Source organism: Myotis davidii, unplaced genomic scaffold (assembly GCF_000327345.1).
Source record: "Myotis davidii unplaced genomic scaffold, ASM32734v1 scaffold323, whole genome shotgun sequence".
Classification (NCBI taxonomy): domain Eukaryota; kingdom Metazoa; phylum Chordata; class Mammalia; order Chiroptera; family Vespertilionidae; genus Myotis; species Myotis davidii.
In genome coordinates this window covers 2,450,711-2,470,216 of record NW_006295491.1, presented here as the reverse complement: position 1 = coordinate 2,470,216, position 19,506 = coordinate 2,450,711, and the positions used below count along the sequence as shown (strand labels likewise).

Genomic DNA, 19,506 nt, shown 5'->3' with positions numbered 1-19,506 from the left:
TTGCTCAAAGAGCAGCTGTGTGTGCACTTCAGGAACATTTCCATCTCGCATGGGAGTTAGGTGTCTGGGGGGCCTGGGGGGGGGTGCGGAATGCCAGCCAGCCTAAGGGTAGGACAAATAGGAGAAATGTGGCCATACTGTCTTTGAAAATGAAACAATCTTTTCTGAAATTCTTTAACATTGCTTTCTAAATGTTTGCCTAGTGGTCTGTTATTCAGGCCATCATCATCATCCCACAAGAAGCACCTTGCTTACATCATTGTACTGCAGTTTTGTTTGTTTTTATTGTTGATGGAGCAATAGGCAATATGTGTGCTTTGTTATCAACTGGTTGTCATTGAATTGTTTCAGAGGTGATGATGATTTGTTTTAATGAGCGATACCCAGGAAAAGAGAAAATAGACAAAGGGTGCAGAGAGTTGGGGAAAAAATGTAAAGAGGGAGGACAGTTATGGGCAATATATATTTTTCCTGCTATGTTGTGGGATGGCTTTGAGTAATCTGGACTCCTAAAATCAGATATTTATTACTTTGTGATTATATTTGTGAATATATTATATTATTCTGAATTTAAATAAGATAAATCAGATATTTATTACTTTGTGATTATATTTATGACTTTCTGAATTTAAATAAGGCTCCTAAACAAAATAAGTAGAGTAAAAATGAAAAAATAGTCTGATGAGAAATACTTATACTAAATTCCTCAGTGACTTTTTGCTACTGACAGCCACTTCATTTTGATATTTGACATTGGGAAGCATCTGACATTTGTTCTCTTTCTTTTTTTAAATTAAAGTATAGTTGGCCAATAATAGTACAATATTATATTAGTTTCAGGTGTACGACATAGTGATTTAACATTTTATATCTTATGATGTGATCACCATACTAGTAACCATCTGTCACTGTTCAAAGTTACTCACTATTATCCCCTTCACCTTGTCACTCATGCCCAAAATGCTCTCCCCTCTGGCAGCCATCAGTTTGTTCTGTGTTTCTATGAGTTTGTTCTGTTTGGTTTGTTTGTTTGTTTATTTGTTTGACTTAAAAAAAATCAACATATAAGTGAGATCCTATGGTATTTGTCTTTCTCCAGTCTGACTTATTTCACTTAGCACAATACCCTCTAGGTCCATCCATGTTGTTACAAATGACAGAATATCATTCTTTTTTATGGCTGAGTAATATTTCATTGTGTTTATGTGCCACATCTTCTTTATTCATTCATTTATCAATGGACACCTAGGTTGCTTCCCTAAGTTGGCTATTGTAAATAATGCTGCAGTGAACGTTCATTTTTGTTTGTTTGTCTGTTTTGTTTTTGTGCGTTTTAAAAAAATTTTTTCTCTATAAATGATGGAAAGGCAGAGAGTCAGTGTACAGTTTTTCTGCCCTTCCCTCTGGAATTAGCCTTCATTATAAAGACACAGTAGAAGTACTGCATTAAATATGAGGGGGTTATTTATTTGAACTGATTTCCCCACTTGTTGTAGAATCTCTCCTTCAACCTACAGGGGACCTTCCTTTATTAATTTACTCAGAAGAAAATTCTTAGTTTCTACTGAAAGCATGTGTTTGCAAAGTTATAAATTCCCAATACCTCTTTATTCTAATATAATTTCAAGCTACACACTGGTTATATTTGATAAGTAGCTTTATTAGGTTTGATCCAGTGTACCATTTTTAAAAATATTTCAACAAAGAGTAGAAATCCATGTTTATCAACTTAAATCATGAAATATGCTTGGTTTGAACACACTTTCTTCTCCCCACAATGTGTTCTAAGGGTGCCAGAAATGATTGCTCAGATTTTCTTGTCTCCATGGTCATGATGATACTAGGATGCTTTTGATCACCAACCAAAAGTGTTTTGTGTGAAATGGGGCCCTCAGTGAGTCCTTGGCTACCATATTTTCTCATAGTCACTCAGGAGAATATGGGAGGAGACTTGTACTATGAAGCGATTCCACTGTCCTTCAGTGCCCACTAGGAGGCAGAGTTCCTGGGATTATATTTCAGAATTATTGAAAGAGGCCCTTTGCTCTGAGAGCACATTGTATTGAGGAGGCAAACACCAAAATGACTTACTAAATACTAGTTCTTTAGTAGAGGTCTGTGAGCATAGCGGAAGAAGATCTGTCTTCTTGGAGTAGGTAGCCTGGAAGCCTTCCTGGAAAAGGTAACACTGAAGCTGGACTTTGTAGGATGACAAGGCATTTGTCATGCAGGGAAAGCACTTTTTGGGTGAAGATCACAGTGGGTGCAGAGCCACAGAGGCAAAGAGGGATAGGATAGCAGCTCCATTAAGAAATGAGGAAGTTTGTGCAGCTTGAATTGTGAAGGCCCTCAAATGCTCTGCATAGGGGGTTGTTCTGTCAGAAGAAAGAAGCTCTTGACAAATTTTAAACAAGAGAGAAAACCCTGGGGGCTGGTGGGATAGATGGATTGAGAGTATGGAGAGGATGGGTCACCCCTGGCCATTAGTCCTGATTATGGCTGAGGAGGTGCTGGTTGGGAACGGAGGTTGCAGAGACTGAATACCACCCTTTGTCATTCCAGGTATCTGATCCCTTGCAACCACATGATGCTGAGTCAGAGGTGGGCTGTGAAGGAGAGAGACTGCTACTCGGTGTCTGCAGCCAAGCTGCTCGCCCTGACCCCGGTCTGCTGCTCCAGCGGGATCACCCTGACGCTTGGGAACCAAGAGAGGGATTATATCCTCTGGTCAAAGTGTACGCACGATAGTTCAGGTAGGAACTTGCTGGTGAGGCTCTTTAAACAAAAGGATACCAGATTCTGTCTCTCCTGGGGATGTGGGTCTCTTTGAGAAGATGGAGAATAAGACGGTGAGCTCTGCGTCTTTTATGAATATTTTGTTGGGGGTCCTTTTCTGCATCGTAAGGAGTTATGATACTTTGTAGTTAGTGTTCATTTTCATGCCCAGCTGTCGCCGATTCCATGCACCCAGACCTTATTTTAACTAGGATTTCTAGTGTCGCCCTCAGAATCCAAATGTAAAGGAAGATGCATACCACTATGTCTTCTCAAACAGAATAGGGGCGAGGGATGTGGAGATGGAAGAGCTAAGATAGAATTAGCTCTTATTTTAATTTCTGAAATGGCCCATTTGTGGGTGCTTGCCTGTCAATAATGTATCACCATAAAACTCAAAATTTGTGATGCGTCTCATGAAGGTCAAAATTTAGGGTACATTAACAGTATCTGAGTCATTTGACTGACCTACAGGCCTGATGTGCTGTTTGCCAGCTGTACTTGATCTTGTACAAGTAAAATGGAAATAGTCACCGATCAGCCTTGGCTCCCTGCAGGCAGCTGGAACGAGGAGGCGTCGTGTGTCTTTAGCGGTCAGAGGGCTGTTTTAGTCCAGGAGAGTTCTGCCTGTCCCGCCACCACCAGCATGTGGCCCAGTCCTGGTGTTGATTTGGATGATCTGATCTGTGTCTGTTCGATTCAGAAAATATCAGCCTATTTGGTATAAATGTAATTTTTAGAAATTAAGGTTGTCATACTGATTTTTGCTCTTTAAATATACAGTGTATGCATGAAAATTAATAATTTTTGTGGTAGTATAACAAGATGGATTTTAGGTATATTTTCCTGTTGGTTAAACTAATGTGGATTTCTTTGATTTTCCTGCCAAGTAATTATTTTTTAAAAACATATTTGAAACTTGATGTCTTTATTTACTAAAAATGTTACTTCAAGAATGATTCTGTGGCTGATATTGCCACAGATTCAAAATTCAAGTTAAACGGACAATTGTGGAGTGTCTGAACCTTTCTTTCCTTGTATTATCATATTTAATTCTTTGGGAAAGGTAGTATGCCCAGGTTAGAGCTGAAGAAACAACTTCAGAGAGAGGGATTAGCTTGTTCAAGGTTATTTAGCAGGTAGGTCCTCTGTTCTTTCCACTATGCTACCTCTGGGGTTCCTTACAGCAGACAAATGCTCTAACGGATGGGTGGTTACATAGAAAGAAAGGTAGTTAGGTGGGTGGGGAGATAGATGCTATAATTATTGTGCAGTGGCTAAGAACTAGGATTCTGAATCTTGGGCTCTGTTACTTTCTTAGGCCAATTACTTAACCTTTTAAACTGTTTTCCTCGTATATAAAGTAGTGCCTGCCTGAAAGTGTTGTTCCAAGGATAAGTGCCCTTGGACATGTAAAGCTTTCAAAGACTACCTGGCATGTAGTAAGTGCTAAATAAATATTGCTAGTATTGTTTTTTTAATGTCTTTTTATTTATAGGGGATAAGAGGTCAACACTAACCTTTTAGCAGTAGAACCATAAGAAGTGAATTATGTCCACCTTGATGGCCTGAAAATGTATATTCCTAAAAGTCCCATTCTGGCCTAGCCTGGAGGAGATTTAGATAATGAGGAGACAAGAAGTTTGCAAAGGTGTGGCATCAAGTGAAATAAGAGCAGGGAGTGACAGGAGACAGCCTGTGCTTGAGCGGTAGCTCTGCCACTGACCAGTTAATTGGGTGATCTTACTAGTATGTCTCAGCCTCAATTTCTTTCTTTCTTTTTGTTAGAAGATCTCTTCGTTTTTTAAAGTATATTTTTTAAAATATATTTTATTGATTTCTTACAGAGAGGAAGGGAGAGGAATAGTTAGAAACATCAATGAGAGAGAAACATCGATCAGCTGCCTCCTGCACACTCCATACTGGGTATGTGCCTGCAACCAAGGTACATGCCGGAATCAAACCTGGGACCCTTCAGTCTGCAGGCCGACACTCTATCCATTGAGCCAAACTGGTTAGGGCATAAAGTATATTTTTATTTTATTTATTTCATAGAGGAAGGGAAAGGGAGAGAGAGAGAGAGAAACATTAATGATGAGAGAGAATCATTGATCGGCTTCCTCCTACATGCTTCCTACTGGGGATCGAGCCCACAACCCAGACACGTGCCCTTGACTGGAATTGTACCTGGGACCCTTCAATCTGTAGGCTGATGCTCTATCCACTGAGCCAAACCAGCTATGACTCAGCCTCAGTTTCTTAATCTATAAATGCAGAAAGTACTATCTACCACATAGGTTGTTGTGAGGATTGAATTAGCACCAATAAAGCACTTGCCACATGGGAGATGTTTAAGGAAACTGCAGAGTATATATGTTTCCTTGTTTGAGTCCTTTTTTCCCCTGGAGTCCCTATTTTTCAGTTCTGCAGTAAAGAACTGGAACATCAAAGGCAGAGTATGGGAACACTTGAAGCAACCCTTGGTGAACAGAACCATTTTGGTAGTGAATAGGACTTTATCATAAAGAGACCGTGTGGTACACATCAACCCCAACAGTTCCCAGGAAGGCAGCACAAGTCAACAGGCTTTCCTAAAAACCCAGGGTTTTCCAGAGAAAATCTGCTCCCCAAATTCATGGATTACAGGCCTTCCATTTTAGAATCAAAGTAAAAATCTTTAAAATCATGACCTACACTGTGGCAGGTACTATATCCGATATGTTACCTAATTCAATCCTCTCAGCAACCTGAGAGGTTGCCACGATCAGCTCTTATTGCTCTGAGGACTGCTACCAAGTAAGTTTTCCTTTGGAGACAGCCAGTATCTGACTGGCCCCTTGGTTCTACATCTCCTTTAGGGTAGACTTTCTGCTCTTATCTTTCCTTCTTAAAATCTAAGCATTTTAAATTATTCAAAAATCATTTAATCAGAAATTATTAGAACCAAAGTAGCTGGTGAAAGAAGGTCTCAGCAGCCGGATAGTCACATCCCTGCCCACGGCCTTTGTCCCCCAACCTCTCTGAAGTGTCCGGGCTCATTCATTTGCCTCTGCCTCCCGCAGGGCCCCTGGAGCAGCCGCTGCCTGAGGCGTCCTCCCCATCGGCCTGCATCGTGGAGTACGGCAAAGCCCTGGACATCAGCTACCTGCAGTACCTCTGGGAGGCCCACGCCAACATCCTCCACTGCATGAGGGACTGCCGGGTCTGGTCCGCCCTCTACGACGGAGACTCCCCGGACCCTGACACCTTCCTCCAGAGTCTGACGGAGGAGAGCACCACCAGCCCCGCCTGCCCCGGGCTCAGGCTCAGGCTTCCCCAGCAGCTCCCCAGGGAGACGGGGCCTCCGCTGCCTCCCAGAAAGGACAGGGGCCACACGGAACTGGAGTGGGACGACAGCTATGACACCGGGATCTCCTCGGGGGCCGACCTGGAGAATCCCGGCCCGCCGGCGCCCATCGAGCCCCCCAAACACATCCAGGAGATGAAGAAGAACGCCATCCTGCGCTTCAAAGGGTCGTACATCGAGGAGTCCGACTTTCAGGACGACGTGATGGTGTACAGGTTGTGTGCGGAGAAGGACGCCGAGGACACCAGAAAGTCACAGGAGGAGCCTGCGAGGCCCCCGGCCCAGGGCCAGACCGAGGGGCAGAGCCCCCCCACGAACAACGGCCCCCTGCCCAGCCCTCAGCCAGAGACAGACTCCGAGGAGCATCACCAGGACAACTCAGAGGTGGTTCCCCATGTGTCCGCGGAGCCACCACCAGCAAAGGGGCCCCCGGCGGACCCGGAATCAAACTCAGAGGCAGCACCCTCTGTCTCCGAGGCAGAGCGCGGTGCGGACCCCACGGCGGTTGACCCGGAGGGTGAAGATTTCATTGCCCGGTACGACCAGATCCTTAAAGAACTGGACTCTGGCACCCAGGGCTTGATGGGGCAGAATTCCTCTTCCCAGGGTCCCGATTCCTTGCTCCTCCCAGAAGAGCAAGAGGGGAAGGAAGAGAGCAAAGGAGAGCAGGAGGAGGAGGGGAAGAAGGACCTGGAGGAGGAGGAGGATGACTTTGACTCTCTGATGGCGGAAGCTCCTGCCGAAGAGACCGTGCCCTCCCCCTTCGGGGTGAGAGAGGAGGCTGACTGTGCCAGTCGCCGTCCCGTGAGGACTCAGAGCGCCCCGTTCACAGGTGACCGGCTTAGCTTGCTTTGTGATTTCTGCTTTTGAAAGCACTTGTGCATATTACACAGGAGAGTAAGGTAGGTGGGGGCGAGGGGCATTAGCCATTTACCTAACGGAGGGGCGTAAGTATTTTTATGAAGAGTGGAGAAGGGGTGGTTTCATTTTTATTTTATTTTGTTAGTCTTGCCATGATTGATGTATTTTTTTTCCCAACAGCAAGTTAGAGGTTAAATTTTACTGTCATGCCTGTGATAGTAATAGGGCTGCTGAAACCACATAAGAAATCCAGTCTCGTTACTGAATAGCCTCGTTTCCTTTAGTCTAATTTATTTTTCTCCTTAGCGTTTATTTCATGTGAATTTCTTAAAAGCACATTCCCCCCTCCCCCCCATTAGAGTGTATGTTCCATGAGGGCCCAGGTGTTGACTTGTTCTCTGCTCTGTCCCAGCCCCTGCACACTGACCAGAGCAGGTGGTCCGCACCCCGAACACTTGCTGTGGACACATCGGGCCATTGGTTAGTTGGGCCTTTGCCTGGGAGCTCATTTCAGATAATCACAAAGCTCATTTCAGAGTGGGGGTCCCAGTGATACACCCTCCCGACAGGTAGACTCACGGGAGAGGCAAAGTGATAGGGGAGGATATCAGGTAAGTGGGTTGGATGAGAAATTATGGTGCAGAAGGTCATTAAATATTGGCCAGTAACATCCAAACCTGCACATGGTGAGGCAGAGGGTCAGGCACAGAGGGTTCGTCAAGCTCAGGGCCCCCGACGGTGTTCGGGTAGCAAGGAGAGGCCCTCAAGGCGCTGGCATCACCGCGGGACAGACAGTGGCCTTGGAGTCCAGCCTCCCCGGGAATCCTGGCGCTGGCACTTTCAGCCACGTGACCTGGTGTCCCTGACCCGCCCTTCTCCCCCGTGAGGACTGAATGTAATACTGGGGGGCCATTATTAAGGTTGTTGGCAGCCCCAGCAGCCTCAGCTGAGGCTGGTCCTTCCCTGCAAGTAGCGGGCAGCATGGGGAGAAGTGACCTACTCCCACCTCCTCGAGTCAACCAACACAGAGGGAGTCACATCACCTGCTGGTCCGGCCAGGTAGGCTTCCTGCGGGTTCATGATCCTCCTCCAATACTTATTCTTCTATTTACTGAGGCCTAAATGGGGAGAAAGCTTTTAATTCCACAATTAAAGGCTGGAGGTTCTAGTTGAGATAACATTTCAGTGTGAATGGGTTTTAATTAAAATTCAATCAGTCAGTCAATCATAAATAAAAAGGATTAAATGAGCTTAATTTTCCCAGTCGATGGGGAGGGAAGGCCCCAGACCAACTGAAGGAAGGGCAGAGAGCTCAGTGCAAGGAAAGGGGCAGAGGGACCGCAGGAGTCGCAGTGTTTCCTGAAGCAGGTCCCTTTGACTCTCACCTAGCAGGAACTCCCAACGGTTCTCCAGAGCCCCGGGCGAAGGGCGAATGACCAGCCTTCCTCAGAATGACAGCCTTCTATCAAGGAGTCTCATCCCTGGGAAATATGTAAATTGAGGAAACCGAGTACCTATAGCTTAGGGCAAAAAAACCTCAAAAGCTAATACAATACCATATTAAATAACATCAATATTTTGCTTATGATACACCTGAGAGCCAACAAAACGTAGTTTTTTGACATATATAGGTCATTTTAACACATACACAATTCAGGAGACTTTACTCTTCCCGCGTATATGAACTTCGTCCTCGTGTGTTCTGCAGCATTAGGCTGAACGTCCATCTCTGCATAGGATCCTGGTTTCCGCCGAAATGAGTTTGCCTCTCAGCAAAACCAAAGTAGTTTCCCTTTCATTTATCTAATTGATTTTGTTAGAGACCTTTATGTGGCAGGTCCTATGCTAGGTACTAAAGACACAAAAATGAAGGAGTTTGCGGACGTTTAGAGGAGACATCAACAAAGAACTGAACTCTTTTAGTGAGAAATGCATTGGCAGTCGCTATGTGCCAAGTCCTGTGGGGGCCCAGGGCAGGGAGTGGAGGAGGCTTCTCGGAGGAGGCCCACAGGGGGCACAGAACTGATGGCAGCTCCATTCGTTGGAGCCAGGAAATACAGGAGAGGGAGGGGTCATATTGAGGCAGGGGAAGGGGCACTTGAGGACAGGGGGGTGAGTGACAGGGAAGGGCAGTAGAGATTGCAGTAGTTGTTCTGAAAAATTGCATATCTTATGGCTGCGGAGTTTATCTGTCCTTCTAGAAGAAGAGGGGGATGAACTCTGGATTGCAACCCCATTTGAAAGCAACTTGATGGGGTTCCATCCAGAACCTCAGAAATGCCACCAGTCACTCTTCCTCAGGCATCACCCCCATACACACCTGTGGCTTTCTGAATTGTAGCTGAGTTTTCTGCTTTTCAGCTGCTTACCAATCCCCCCACCCCCGGAACTGCTTTTAAAGTGCTAGAAATCAACTAAGAATAAAACAGGAGTTTGAAAGGGTTTAATGTCTATTTCTTATTGCGCATGGCTAAGAAGTTGTAACTAATGTCATTAGTGGCTCATAATGACCGTCTTCTGGCTTTGAACTAATATCCTGTCATTCAGGTGAGACAGTGATGGCCTGCTCCCAGGGTGCGATTACGCTGGTTTTCTCTCTGCCCTTGCAGTGGTGTTGGACTACAGATGGTGTGCCCTGGTCACTGCCTGGACAGCCACCTTCATGTCTGTGGGATGGCCGGCTGAGGCCAAGTGTAGTCGGGGATGTGCCAGGGAAACTGAGGGTTCACACTAAGGCCATGTGTGTTACCGGAGACGCTCCCCCCCTACACACGGTTTAATTCACCTGTCTGCTCCCTCCGGAAGGAAGCAGGTGCGGAGCCTGGCACTGTACAGGGGTGGGCAAGAGGGGATGTGAAAGACTGGGCCCGGGTTGAGGAGGGTGAGGACAGCAGCCTCTTGTGAATCCACCTGGAAAGCTAGAACTGCATTGTGATGCCTGAGGACACTTCTGGGGTTCTTGAAGGAAGTCCATCAAGATGCTTCAAATTGGGGTTTCAACCCAAGCATATTAGTTTTCCTGAATATGTTTGGCAAACACTGCCAGGGTTGTTTTGCAAGCAAGGGCTCTCCAAAGGCTCTCTGTGTGAAGAGTCCATTGACCTTCTGGGCCATCGACTGTGACTGAGGAGCTCAACCCCCCTCCCAAGGCTGGGACGTCGAAGCTCAGTTCGGTTCACGAGGGGATGGTGCCTTCTCTGTGTTTTGAGGCCCCTTAGAGACATGCTTTGTGTTCCTGGCAGCGGAACCATTGCCCTGCTACTCGCCCGCATAGGAAAGAGGTTTGTGTTTGGTGCGCTCATTTCTCACCACCATGGCTTCTGAACGAAGCTTCTTGTGGTGAAGTTAAACTCATATTGATGTTAGTGACGTCTTCATAAGGCACGTTTATCCATCAAAGGATATGTGCTTTGTTATAAATATGCTATGGTTTCATGGCATCATCAATAGCTCCACTGGGGGAAATACAAAATTCTCATTGATTTTGCTTAATGGACCATTTTTATGGTAAAACTAGGAAATATCTTCCGGTAATTTTATTACTGCCAGATTAATTTTCTGGATTTTTCCCCTGTCTTCAATGAACTCAAAGCATATTAATTTTCTGGTGACCCAAATTAGTGGAAGCTTCTTTTTTTCTTAATTTTCTTAGGAACTGCTTTTTAATGAAATGTAGATTTTCTTTTTTTAAGGACGCTATGACATACCAAACTGTCTCTCTCCAGATGAAGTCCTTTCTCTCCCTTCCTCCCATCTGAAAATTGAAGGGTGGTTACCAAGTTGCTCGGGGCTACCTGCCTCATTTACCTTGTCTTTCTCTCCTTGTCCTTCTGAACTGTGACATTTGACAAGACAATCTTTCTCACAGTGCTTGTTGGGGACAGACTGCCCCCGTTCACAGTGTACCTATCTGATAAACACAGTTCATATGTGTGTGCTATTCTTTAATAGCACAAAGATTTTTTTTTGTTCCCCAAACTTGTGGCCTCTCATGTTTGCATGAAGCCCTACAACATGCTGGGTCATGAGCTGAAAAACGTCATGGCTTTGAGCATAGGCAGCACTGAGTACAGAAACAGTGTGGAAAAGCATACCTTAAGTTGAAAAATTAAATTATCTGTCAAGGTCTATGATAGTTTCCCAAGTGTTAAAAGTGCTCATGGAGTCAAGAGAGTAGCTCCCATGCCCATTTGCCTGCTCTCCTTTTTTGGCGGTGGTTTGTTGTGTGCTTGGGTTTGAGGCAGGGGAAGACCCAGCTGCCTTTCCTGGGTCTGCACTGGACTTGGACCTGGCGGGGCTGTGGTTTGGGAGCTGTGGCCCCTGTGGCTGCCCTGTGCCCACCAGCCCTGAAGCCCGTGTCTCTCCCTCAGGCCCGTTCATCAGCGTGGTCCTGTCGAAGCTGGAGAACATGCTGGAGAACTCTTTGCACGTTAATTTGCTGCTCATCGGGATCATCACGCAGCTGGCCAGCTACCCGCAGCCACTCCTGCGCTCCTTTCTGCTCAACACCAACATGGTCTTCCAGCCAAGCGTCCGCTCTCTCTACCAGGTGCGCTAGCTGAGCCCACATCCACCCTTGTTGATTTTATGGGTGCTGATGAGCAGGGCTTCTCCCCTCCTTCCCTTGTTATTTTGTGGGTTTTTTTTTTTTAAAAAAATTCCTCTGTTCTCATTCATTTGCTCTCCCTCCTCATCCTGTTTTGCTAGTTGTGTGTAGATTATTCTAGCAAATAGCAAAACTTCATTTAGTTTGGTGTTTAGAGGGAGCCCTACTACAACACCCTGGTGGGTCAGTTAAAAGTGAGCAAATGCAGAACGGAACAGTTCCTGCACCGAGGGCCGCCCCTGAGAGAGAGATTGACAACTGGGGCCAGCATTCCATTTGAAGCAGTAACATCATTAACGCCCTTTTGACAGGTCCTCGCATCTGTGAAAAACAAGATCGAACAGTTTGCTTCTATGGAGAGAGACTTCCCAGGGCTCCTCATACAAGCCCAGCAATACCTGATCTTCCGAGTGGACATATCCAACGTGACAGCTGAGTCGCTAACCAAAGGTGAGCCGGGCTTCTCCCCTGCATCTCTCCTTCTCCTGCTCCTCCATTTCCCCGCCTCCCCATCTGGGTTCAAAGATGCTGCATAGGCTCTTGGGCTCTAAAGCATCTAAACTGTATTTTCTTTTTTATGCAACTGCGAGGAGTTTCCTGTTAGTGTTCTTAAGTCTAAAGAAAGGTCTGCCAGCCCACACCCGGCCCATTTGCCTGTTTGGAGGGTCTAGTGGGCATTTGCTCCCGTAGGGAAGGAGTGATGTGTGGGTTGTCCTGGGCCTAGAATAAATAACACAGTGCCTCGGGGCGGGAGGCATTCCTTGCACACCCTGAACCAGCCCTACCCTGCGGAGGGCATTGTTCTCTTCATTATGTTTTTAGAGACTCTTGGGCCCCAAATAAATGTGCTTCAGGGCTCTAGAAGGTACAAACTAATCATTTGGACTGGGAGAAGGAAAGTTTATGCTCCGCTTAAAGTTCCTGAAGGTGACTTTTCATCAGCTCACGGGGCCTGCCTGGCAAGGTGGGCAGGGAGGGTGGAAGGTGGGTGCCCTGCAGAACTGAGGTCATCCTGCTGGCCGGCCAGCCTGGGGAGCACCGCGCTTTGCTTGGCTTAAGCTCAGCTCGGACAGATTGAATGGCCGGTTGTCCTCCTGGCTATCACTGTGGCCTGGGGTGTGCAGACCAGGAAATGCCCGTTTTCCTTGGATCCGAAAAGCTGCAACCCGGCATTTTAAAGACTGAGACTAGTGGTGAGAGTGGGGTTCTCAGTCGTGGGCTAAAGGCTTGTGGTCAGATACTGGCTCCCAAAGGCAGAAATCTACCTCAGGGCAATTTTTAACCCTTTAAGGCAGGGGTCCTCAAACTACGGCCCGCGGGCCACATGCAAATACAAATATTGTATTTGTTCCCGTTTTGTTTTTTTACTTCAAAATAAGATATGTGCAGTGTGCATAGGAATTTGTTCATAGTTGTTTTTTTTTAAACTATAGTCCGGCCCTCCAACGGTCTGAGGGACAGTGAACTGGCCCCCTGTTTAAAAAGTTTGAGGACCCCTACTTTAAGGGAAACTCCGAAGGCTGACCTCGCCTCTGTGCAGCTCTTTGATCTTAATCACATAGCCTCACCAAGGCCTCTGGTTCCTTGCCTCTTAAGTGAAGAATTTGTTTTCCTTCTCTGACTTCCTCTGTGGCTGTAGAACTCTGGGTGTGAAGAGCCCTTAGGGCATGGCAAGGCAGATTTTGCAAGAAAGGTGGGCCTTGTGCCACGGGGAGGGGCTTCAGGCTTTGGCCTAGAGGACAGCAGGCAGGCCATTCATGGAGGGAAAGGAGCCTGTGGGAAGGAGGACTGCAGGCCCATGCGGCCTCTGCTAGTCACCTGCACAGCCGGTGACTGTTAGCTGTGTTCCCCCTGAATGGGGAGGGTGTTACCACATCTCACCCTGTGAGAGAGGGTGCGTCAGTTAGCTCCTGTGCATACCAAGCCTTTGCACAAACAGCGGGTTAATAGAAAGTCACTCATGAGGACTCAGAGTCTACATGGTCGCCTGGGCCGGGCTTGGCTGAGTTTGGCTCGTGGGCTGCTGTCTGCAGGTGGCTGGTGTCTGGGATGGCCTCAGTCACATGGGTGGCTGCTGGCTGCGCTATGGGGATGGCAGGGGTGTGTGTTTCTCCTCATCCAGCAGGTTAGCCCTGCTGGTCAAATGTCACAGCCACGGGGCTGCAGTGAGAGCAGGAACACAGAAAATCTTTTGAGGCTCTGGAATCCTGCATGCTGTTGGCCAAAGTCCCCGGGGAAGCCCCGGTCCAAGAGCAGCAAACCCCACCCACCTCTTGATGGGAAGAGCTGCAAAAAGGCTGGCCAGTCTTTCAGTCTACCATGCAGGAGGTGATGTCAGTTCCTTACATTACACTCCAGACTTGGTCTTCCTTTGTATTTTGTAGTTTGTAAAGTGCTTTCCCAGATGGTCAATTTTTATTTTCAAACAGCACTGCGAAATGGGCAAGAAAGGCACTGCGAGGTTCATTTTCATATAAGGAAGCTGAAAGTGGGGGCCCGGGGTAGTCAGGCGGGATCAGGAGGCCCAGGTGCCTGCGACTGTCTGCCTCGTTCATGGGCTGAGTGCACACACGCTGACTGACGTCAGAGGTGCGTGTTCTGCTGAAGGATGGGGTCACTCACACCTGGTGCTTTGTCCTGGCTTCGGACCAATGGCTGTGGCCACCAGAGAATGTGTCCAGGGGAGCTTGTTCCCACATGATGCTGTCAAATTAATCAGCTGTGGCTGATGCTTTTCCAAGCCTGTGACACTTGGGACTTTGCTTAGTGGGGCTTCTCTTGGGATCTAAGACTTTCCTTTCGTGGAGTTTCTCCACATTAACTTCTCTCAGGTTAGCCAAGTGGCAGCCTCCGCTCCACTTGAAAAAACTCAGACTCCCAGGAGGAAGGCCCTGGCCCCGTGCATAGCAGACTTCTGAAGCAGGTGCTGCCGAGGAGCTGGGTCCAGGAGCGCTCCCCCTGGGCACACAACGTGTAATGAGGAATCCCGGGAAGAGGTCAAACGCTGGGCTTCCCATGTCCGTGTCTGTGCTCTGACACTGCTGACCAGGAGCAGAGCGGTAACGATTGCTCTCCTAACTTCTGAAAGCTTTCCAGGGTTAGTCTTGAAAATGCTGGGTTGCAGCTTTTCAGACCCAAGTCAACGTTTCTGAAAACCACACCTGACCCCGGCATTGATCTGTGCTTCCCTCCCTCCGGCCTCTGTGCACGTGCTTTCTGAGGGTTTGGTCAGGCGCTGGCAGCCAGAGCTGCTCCGTCAGGCAGGCCATGTTCCCTCAGCCTCTTGGCAGCCCCGAGAGAAAAAGAGCCTCCTCACTACCCTTTAAATAGGTTGTGTGACCGAAACCGGTTTGGCTCAGTGGATATAAGTGTGCAGGAGGCAGCTGGTCGATGTTTCTCTCTCATCGATGTTTCTAACTATCTCTCCTTTCCTCTCTGTAAAAACTCAATAAAAAATATATATATAAAAAAATAGGTTGTGTGACCCCCGCTGCAGATCCCATGGACTTCCCGGGTAGCCATCCCATCCCGGGTAGCCATCCCATTGTTGCCTTGTCTCTGAGGCTCAGCCATTTCCCAGGCTTTTCATTTCCCCCTCAAATACTTTCTAAAGCACAGGAGCCGTGTCTACTTATATTCGGAGTCCTCTCCCTGGTCTCTCGTTCTGGGAGGGAGGTGAGGTAGACATTAGTCCCATTTTACAGAAGAGAAAACCGAGACATTATATAAGCTACTTGCCAGGGAGGGACCACACCTCTGGCTTTCTTGCTTTGAGTTGAGAGCCCGATGGGGCTGTGACCTATTGGAAGGCTGGTCCCGTACTGATAGGACAGAGCTCCCATAAGGCTTCCCTGCCAGACCCGGTCCCCCTCAGTGGGGGCCACCTGCCTTCTATAGTGAAGACAGTTTGGAGTCTCAGATTCAAGCTGGGTAAAAGAGCCTTAGCGATGACACTTTTTTTCAATTCATGGATTAAGCTACATAAATGAGCCACAAAACCCCCTTTTTTTTGGGGGGGGGTCGGGGGAAGAAGAGTGATTTTGAGAGAGAAAGATGGAGATCAGGAATATGAACCAGCTCCAGGGAGATCAATAGTTCCAGGTAGGGAAGACCTGATGTTGGTCAGTTTCTTCCCTCATTCATCCAGCAAATGTTCATTAGCTTCTACTATGAGTAAGGAAGTGTGTGGGGCCAGGAAGGACACATTGAGTAGGGGCTCAGCTCTCAGAAATCTCAGAGTCTCCCAGAGGAAGAAAAACATAACAGCAATGCAGGTGCTATTTGGTAAATAAGATGGGGTGGGAGGCTAATCAGAGAATTCCTCCCAGGGGCAGGAAACAGGAAGTGCTTTGTAAAGTCAGTGGTAGCTTAATTAATGACGACACATGGCTGATACCTATCAAGAGGCCCCCATGTACATTATACCTATTGACTCATTTCATCCTTACAACTCTGAGCTTTACACAGATGAGGACATTACAGTGCGGAGAGGTAAAGAAAGTTGCCTGATGTTACTCAGCCAGCAGGTGGCAGAGTCTGCTCTCCACCGCAGTACTGGAGTCTCTTAAGGCTAGTGATAGAAGTGTGGGGGTGGGAATTCCAGGTGGGGAGCCAGTCTGAGAAGAGGTCTTGGTCTGGGATTAGTGCCTATGTGTCCCATTCCCCACACCATCCTTCGTGAGCCTCATGGAACCCTTAGAGAGATACAGTGCTGGGAGTTGGGGTGGGGCTGCCGAGTGGGTGTCTCCATGGTTGGTGAGAGGACCCCCGTGACATCAACTCTTCGGACATCACTCTGATGTCAGGACACGCTGTGGGCTTCTGCTGAAAGGTACCACGGATTCTCTTCCAGTTTTTCACGGCACGAACTGTGATAAGCTTTAATCAAAAAGGATATTTAAAGCAGTAAAGCGAAGGATTTTTTTTTAACACTAAAGATGATAGTAGTGAGATATGGAAAGTACTATAAATGTCAAGAATTTTTAGTACTGTAGTTAAGCGACACTCTTCTCAGAGTGTTAAAAATGGGACTGGAATTCTGAAAAGCAGCCAAAATAATGAAGAGCTTGAATATAATGATTTATGAGGAGTAATGAGACTGTTTGAGTAGGGGGCAGAAGAAGGCATAAATAACTCCAATAACTATATGAAGGCTGGAGATGTTCAGGAATTAAATAGTCTGGAAAGTTGAACCATTTTAATTAGTGAAACTGCTTTGATATGAAAATTCAAATCACTTGAATATGTTCAAGGTTGGGCTCATTATCATCTGAGACCTATGTTACTGAAACGGAGATAGAAACCCCTGGAAACCTTCCTTTAAGGGAGGCTCCCTAGCCACTTGTCACCAGATGCCCACAGTTATGGGAAGTGCCCAGTCTGGTCTTCCCAGCACCCAGCTTCCTCTCCATCATCTCCAACATTTCAGTGGCTTTTTCAACCTATCCTCCACTGAAGGCTGGAGGTCCCAGCCAGAAGGGGCTTGCGGGGGGTGGGGAGGGAGTGTCACCATGGAGCCCCAGAGGTGGGAGCAGGAGCTGCTGAGCTTGCAGTGGTTGTGGCCCCGCCTCCCCCTGTAGCAGTGCCGTGTGGCCCCGCCTCCCTCTACAGCAGTGCTGTGTGGCCCCGCCTCTCTCCTGCAGCAGTGCCATGTGGCCCCGCCTCCCCCTGCAGCAGTGCTGTGTGCTGGGGCTTTGCCGGCACAGGTAGGGCAGTCTCCCAACATGGGAGGTTGGGAGAGCAGGTGGAGCCCCTGGATGTCCTATTACCATCATGGTGAGCTAAGTCGTCACTTGGTTGGTGCAATGGCAGGAGATGCCTTTTTCTGTTTTTTGTTTTTTTTTAAATATATTTTTATTGATTTCAGAGAGGAAGGAAGAGGGAGAGAGAGAGAGAAACATCAATGATGAGAGAGAATCACTGGTCGGCAGGAGATGCCTTTTTCAACCCTTCCCTTTGCCAAGTCCTGGGCATGGGGGTTCCTGATAAACCCACATTCTTGTCATACTCTCTTATACAGGCTTTGGGATTAAAGCCTAATATCTCATGCCCTGTGCTGGAAGTCATCTGCTGGGCACGTGTGTGAACCACCGAGTGGACTAGTGTGTGCTCAGGGCTGTCTTCAGGCTTCAGTCAGTCACAGGAACTGGACCCATCAGACCCACCACTTCCCACCCGCCTCCTTCCCCTCACACACACACTTGCGAGGGGGGAGGTAAAGGGCTCTGGAGGGTCCCATGACCATCTGCTTTCTGATTTCAGATCCCACTCAGGATGCTTCCAGGACGGGAGCTGGCAGGAGCCTTCTGGATGGTGCCCCAAGAGTGCTCCAGCCCTTCCTGACAAGCAGAGCTGCGGTGGCGGGGGTGCCGCCAAGCCTGCCCCTGCCGGTGAGGAACACCATGCTGGCCGCGGCCCTCTTCCCCGAGTTCCTGAAGGAACTGGCTGCCTTGGCCCAGGAACACTCCGTTCTCTGCTACAAGATCCTGGGGGACTTTGAGGACTCCTATTGTTAGCTTTTTTTTCTTTTTTTTTAAATAGAGGTTCTTGTTTTTTAAGGTTTTAGTGTCTTGACTGAATGTTAAATGCAAAGCTGCTTACAAAGATTTCTACTTTGATGTTTCCTGACAATACTTGATTTGTGGGGAGGGACCTTCTGGGCACCTCCTCTCTCTCTCGCTGGGCCTTCCCACCCTGCGTCACACAGAATGTAAGTCTCATAAGCTGGCTGCTCCTTGGGCGGGTTTTCTTTGCTCAGTTTTTCCTCCTCAAATATTTTGGTTGTTATTCTCTCATCCCTTTGAGTCGACTCATCTTGCAGCGTAGAGCACACCAAGCGAATATGGGGGCTCAGTGACTTCTGGAAGTGCCCCTTGTCAGGTCGGCTCTTCAATGGCACGTGAAGAAAGCACACCCGTTCCTGTTGCCTTCTGCATTTTGGCTTCCATTTCATCAAAGGGAAGAATAAAAATGGAGCCTCCATCACGTAAGCACGTATCATCTGTCCCTTTGCATTTTATGTCCAAGGCTCGCTTTCTGCCCAACATAGATTGCTTATGGTACAGGCAAATCCATTGGTCTCAGCTGTCTCCTGGGAGGCTGATGCGGTTGGAGAGAATTTGGGATGCAGGGAAATGTTCTTGTTGCTGGAGAGATTATTTGGCGTGCCACCTAAACACTAGCCTTATCTTAGTCAGATTTGCACAAAATGAAATACACCTATGCAAACTGTTTCTTTGGTTTTTTAGGATTTTGCTCAGAAGAAAGCATGCTATTGTGTACTTACATAAGACAGCCATCATTATTTTTTGAAGTGTTTTATGAAAATCAGATTAATTTGTGGAGCTCTTTCATAGCAGGATTTTTTGTGGTTTTTTGATGTGTGTGTGTGGGGAATATGGAGGGAAAAGATTAACTAAATGCAGCCTGTAGAATCACTGCTAATTATTTAAATTCTGTTTGCTTTTCCTAATGTGCTGCACTTTGTAGAGAACCAGGAACTGTACACCTGCTTTGGGAATTGGGATGCAAATGCAAACAGGTCGCAGGGAGCCCTGCAAAGCCAAGTGCCTGCCAGTGACTCACTCCACGCGGAATCACTGCCTCCTGAATAATGGGGTTCACTGGAAGACCCCAGTGTGATGTGTTAGTGCCTCTCTGCTGCTTTTCAGCTTGCTCCGAGAGGAGTAATTATAACTAGAGCTACAGTCTCCTTCAACCATCACCAAGAGTGGGAAACACAAAATAATTGTGGGCTAAAAATGAGACCCTAAACGACTGGTATTGATGGATATTCAATTCTGCTTCTCTCGATTAGGGGCAGGTGAGAAGCACCTATAAGGATGAGCCTCCTGTGTGGAGGGACGTCCGAAGCCCCAGGTCTCTCTGTGTCTGTGGGGTGACTGCTGAGCCCCGGGGG

At 47.5% G+C, this 19,506-nt stretch overlaps 1 protein-coding gene across 2 annotated transcripts in view; it reads left to right on the top strand.

Moving 5' to 3' along the window:
• Positions 1-18,552, top strand: part of FAM160A1 (family with sequence similarity 160 member A1) — a 220,271-nt gene extending 201,719 nt beyond the window's left edge. For both annotated transcript variants that reach the window (XM_006770124.2, XM_006770123.2), the window contains 5 exons: positions 2,563-2,753; positions 5,838-6,953; positions 11,353-11,531; positions 11,900-12,038; positions 17,850-18,552. In XM_006770124.2, the coding sequence (XP_006770187.1) occupies positions 2,563-2,753; positions 5,838-6,953; positions 11,353-11,531; positions 11,900-12,038; positions 17,850-18,103 (1,879 nt within the window). In that variant the 3' untranslated portion in view covers positions 18,104-18,552. The remainder of the gene's footprint in view (positions 1-2,562; positions 2,754-5,837; positions 6,954-11,352; positions 11,532-11,899; positions 12,039-17,849) is intronic.
• The last annotated feature ends 954 nt before the right edge of the window (positions 18,553-19,506 follow it).